Source organism: Mesitornis unicolor, unplaced genomic scaffold (genome assembly GCF_000695765.1).
Source record: "Mesitornis unicolor isolate BGI_N332 unplaced genomic scaffold, ASM69576v1 Scaffold50650, whole genome shotgun sequence".
In the NCBI taxonomy this organism is placed as follows: domain Eukaryota; kingdom Metazoa; phylum Chordata; class Aves; order Mesitornithiformes; family Mesitornithidae; genus Mesitornis; species Mesitornis unicolor.
In genome coordinates, this window is record NW_010159862.1 from 1 (window position 1) to 4325 (window position 4325).

At 43.1% G+C, this 4325-nt stretch overlaps 1 protein-coding gene across 4 annotated transcripts; it reads right to left on the bottom strand.

Moving 5' to 3' along the window:
* ZBTB18 (zinc finger and BTB domain containing 18) lies at positions 1–3881 on the bottom strand. 4 transcript variants are annotated; one of them, XM_010188081.1, is made up of 2 exons: positions 3693–3881; positions 1–1609 (listed from the first exon to the last, which is right to left on the bottom strand). In XM_010188081.1, exons 1-2 carry the CDS (start codon positions 3703–3705, stop codon positions 27–29), a joined length of 1596 nt encoding a protein of 531 aa, XP_010186383.1. In that variant the 5' UTR covers positions 3706–3881; the 3' UTR covers positions 1–26. The 4 variants fall into 4 exon arrangements, with proteins under 4 accessions (XP_010186383.1, XP_010186406.1, XP_010186391.1 ...); XM_010188104.1 differs by having other exon boundaries at positions 7–1609; positions 3710–3867; XM_010188089.1 differs by having other exon boundaries at positions 7–1609; positions 3828–3865.
* Positions 3882–4325: the final 444 nt, after the last annotated feature.

Below are 4325 nucleotides of genomic sequence, written 5' to 3' on the forward strand. Positions count from 1 at the left end.
ATATATTATTTATATATATAAAAATTTTATTTCCAAAGTTCTTGTGAGCTATCTTCTAAGGTCCAGTCTCTGACAGTAGGTAAGCTCAGTGCTTCGCTTTTGACAGACAATGAGTTCACCAACTCACAGTGAAACTTCCGAATGTGTCTGTAAAGGTCGCCGGACTGCGTGAACCTGCGTTCACACCACTTACAAGCATGAGGCTTCTCCCGCGTGTGAACCACTGCGTGGCGGCTCAGGTTGTGGGAGTACTGGAAGCTCTTCCCACACTGGGTGCAAGTGTAGGGCTTTTCACCTGAATGAGTCCTCTCGTGACGTTTCAAGGTGTACATGCAAGAAAAAGTCTTACCACACAGCGAGCAGGTTGGGACATTGACATCGGTAGCAGGCTTGCTGCGGATTCCGTCCTGCTCTCGAAAGTGCGTGCTTAAATGGATCTGCAGGATGTGGGGGCTAGGAAAGACCTTGTTGCAGAGAGGACACATGAAAATTTGGCCAGCGGGGCTAAGTATGTTTGACACGTAAGGGAGCAAGCTGCTGTCCATGTTTCCTTCCACCTGGACTCTCTCGTTTTCTGGAGTGATCATCTCGTCATCGCTTGCCTTGTCCTCTCTGTCTAGCTCCCTCAAGACCGAATCTTCCCTCATCGGAGCCAGGTGGGCCGGCTCGTACTGTACCCTGTTATTAGTGCTCACACTTTCCTTCACAGTGCTATGTTCCATATCATAGTCATTAGTGCCAACATCACTCTCATCACAGGAAGCCTCTTTCTCCACCTTCACCTGAACCAGGCTGCTTCTAAGCATGTCCTGCGAAGAGAAATAAGAACTGTTCAGATTTTCAACTCCTGAAAGGCTGGACTTGACAGACAGGTCCAGCACACAGTCAACATCTGCTGAATCCCTCACGGAGGTGACAGACCTCTGGGACAAAGACTCTGTTGAGCTGCAGGGGCTGGCTACTGTTTTTCCAGCTGCTGCTGCGTGCGTCTCTGCCTCTCCGCCAGTCTGGGGAATGCCTGCTGAGTCTGAGGGCAATCTCATCCACATGTTCCCAGGCTCTGCCGCCAAGTCCCTTTTGCTAGGCAGGATGTTCAATTTTTCATCTTCTCCATCGTCTTCATCGCTGGGCAAGTCTCCTGGCATGTGGCTGCTGCCGTCGGAGAGGCTCTCCACTTTGTCTGAACAACTTGAGGCGTCTTCCTCCTTTTTTGTACTGTCTGCCTCCGTGGTTGCTTTCTCTTTCAGCTTCTTTTTGCAGACTTTGACAATGTCATACATGTGGAGATAACTGGCAGCTGCTAGCACGTCTTCAATGGGCAAGTCTTTGAACTGGAGCTTTCCTTCGTACATGAATTCAAGCAGGAGAGCGAAAGCTGGGGCTGTAACAATGTCGCTGTTCAGATGAACAATGTCCCTTTTGTCCAGCTGGTCCTTGTAAAAGAGGTGGAAATACATGCTGCATGAAGCCAGTACAGCTCTGTGCGCTCGGAACTGGGCATCTCCTACCAGAACAGTGCAATCACAAAGAAAACCCTGATGTCTCTGCTCGCTCAGACACTGTAGCAAATGTCTACTGTGGTCAGGAAACTCCATACTGTCTTCATAACCTACAAGCAATGAGATTTTTAAAAATTAAATGTCGGTCAGAATCACAGAACTTACGAATCCAAGTTAATCCACTACAAAACCCTCGTATTTGTATTGCCAGAATTCTGGTACTGACACCACGCAAAGATTATTTAACATGCGTGTACGATGGCAACTCTTTTCCCGATCAACCACTGAAGTTATGATTTCCTTGCAGTGATAAATAAGCCCATCTAATCAGCGCATAGGTACATCTGTAATTTTTTTTAAAGTATCACTGCTGTTCATAAAATCTGTTCAACAGTCTTTTTTTTTTAAGGGAACTTCCTCCAGATTGAGTCGCTAGGAGGGCAGACCCAAAAAAAAAGATTTTTTTTTTTCACACTAAGTCTGAGAGATCACAGAGGAGGAAGAAAAACAAAAAATCAGCTCATCAACCTTCTTTTCAAAGTCAAATTGTAGTAAGAGGAGAGGTTCGCACATGAAGAAATGCCAATATACTCAGATCTGAAGGTCTAACATTCATAAAACAGAAAAATTATTTATGGGTGTCAATTTATATCGACAGAAAAACCAAAGTTTTTAGAAATTCAGTTTGCGTGGTTTTCTTCTTGTAGTAAGTACAGTTTCAGGTTTTAAACCTTCTCCATACTGTACAACAGAACATGAACATTTTTACCAACACGCAGAATTTACAAAAGAAATCTAACAACCAAAACACCAACCAGCACTGCTTCCCCTAAGCAGAAGGACAGAAATTTCCCTCCCCTCCCACACCACCCAGAGTTTGCAGTACCAAACTTAAAAAAAAAAAGTAATTCAACGTGAGCGTGTCTGCATGTGTGCATGTTTAAATTCAGTATCCTGAGTACTCTTCTTATCCAAGTATTTTTCTATTCACCTTCCTTGATGATAAAGAAAAAATAAACTTTAAAGAAATAGAGAAGTCCAAACTCAAATAGAAAGTAAAATCTCTTAAAAACCTGTCTTAATCTAGTCTTCTGTGATCGACAGCAATGTTCTCCCAAACCATCTGAGCAGATTGTGGCTCTCTAGGCTGGCAGATATTATTGAAAAATCCTCATCCCTCGCAAACCAAGATGTACTAAAACTTAAAACACAACCCCTACTATATTCTGTAAAATACCATTGCTAGAGTAGAGCACGAAGATTTACAATACAATCACTTTAAGTGCCCCACAGCCAACATCAATCCTAATCCTTAAGAGGGCTAAAAATAAAGATTGGAGGGCAGCTCACAAGGTAGCTGTGATCAAATTAGGAGGCTGAAAGGACAGAGAGGGACGAAGAAGGAAGCTTATAAACATCTGATCCAGCTGACTGTGGCCATATGGCAGCTGCTGCCCAGATAAAGAGATTAAGAATAGAGGAGTGCGATTACAGCTGTCTGGCCAATTCAGGCAGCTCAAATCTACAAGTTCTAAATTAGTCGCAAATACTAAAACTCCTTCAAATAATTATTGTTACACTGAAATAAAAGATTTCAAATGCTACACGCAAGAAAGAAAAGAGGAAACCAGTCAAGCCATTCTCCCGGGTACAAAAGTTTTTAAACACATAACTGATTTCTATCTTTCAGAAGCACTACAGCTGTATGCTGCCACGGTTCTGAGCTGCTGGATATTTAACCGTGAAGTTTAATGAAAGACTTCCCCACAAACACATTTTAGCCAGAACGGTCCTTTTTTAAACGACCACACTTTTGTGTATTTCACTAAAGCCCCCGTAAAGTCATTTAAAAGATGCAATACAAGAGCATAAAGCAGAGCTCTCTTTAGGCTTGCCACTAAAATCCATTGCAGCTTTGGGCTCAGAAATGAAGAATGGATTCGCTCTCTCCTTCTTCCAAACCAAGACACTCACACAATATGCACTAAAGTTAATGATAACAATGTGCCCAAGAACTGATACTCTCCAACTATAGCCCAAGCCTTTTGACTAAGTCCACTTATCTATTTAATACTCAATTTCACGTATTACTCCTAAACTTGGTTAGAAAAGTAATGTGATTTTTTTTCTGAAATTCAATAAACAACACACCAAAACAGAAATATGCTGCATCTAATCTATTGCTACTCCTACCTTTAGTACACATAAACCTGATTAAGTCCTTTCCTCTGAGTCTCGCTGGCTCCAGGTCTGTTAGATCGGTGGAAAAAAAGCAGACTATGAGAGACAGATGCAAAGTGGAGATGATGTTAGAGAGGAATGAGATACCTTCTCCACACACAGATCTGCACACACTAACTCCCTGTCTGTGTGTTAGAATAAAAGGCTGAGGGATGGCAGGCTGTCAGCTGCTCTGACATCATGTTCAGATGGAAATGCTACCTCCAGCTGTGCTCCTTTTAATGCCATATGCTACTCCTCTACACTCCTGCCACCAGCTTTTTCTTAGGAGAACTTTTCTCTTCTGTTAGTATAAACAAAATACTTCAAAGTCTCTTTTTTTCAAACTTTCTAACAGGGAGAAAAAAAAAAAAAGAAAATCCTAAACATATGGGGCTCTACTGTATCCGCAGCATAGCAACACTTCTGCCTCAAGTTGGAGGACGGCTTTAGATACCGACAGCATACCCCAGCCCCGGGTTTACCCGTGAAACCCGCACCGACCCGGTTTTACCAAGCCCAGAGGTTCAGCCCGGAGAAGAAATTAAGAAATTTAACCCAACCGATTTCCTCCGCTCCCCGCCCGTCCTTCAGCTCTCAGCCTTC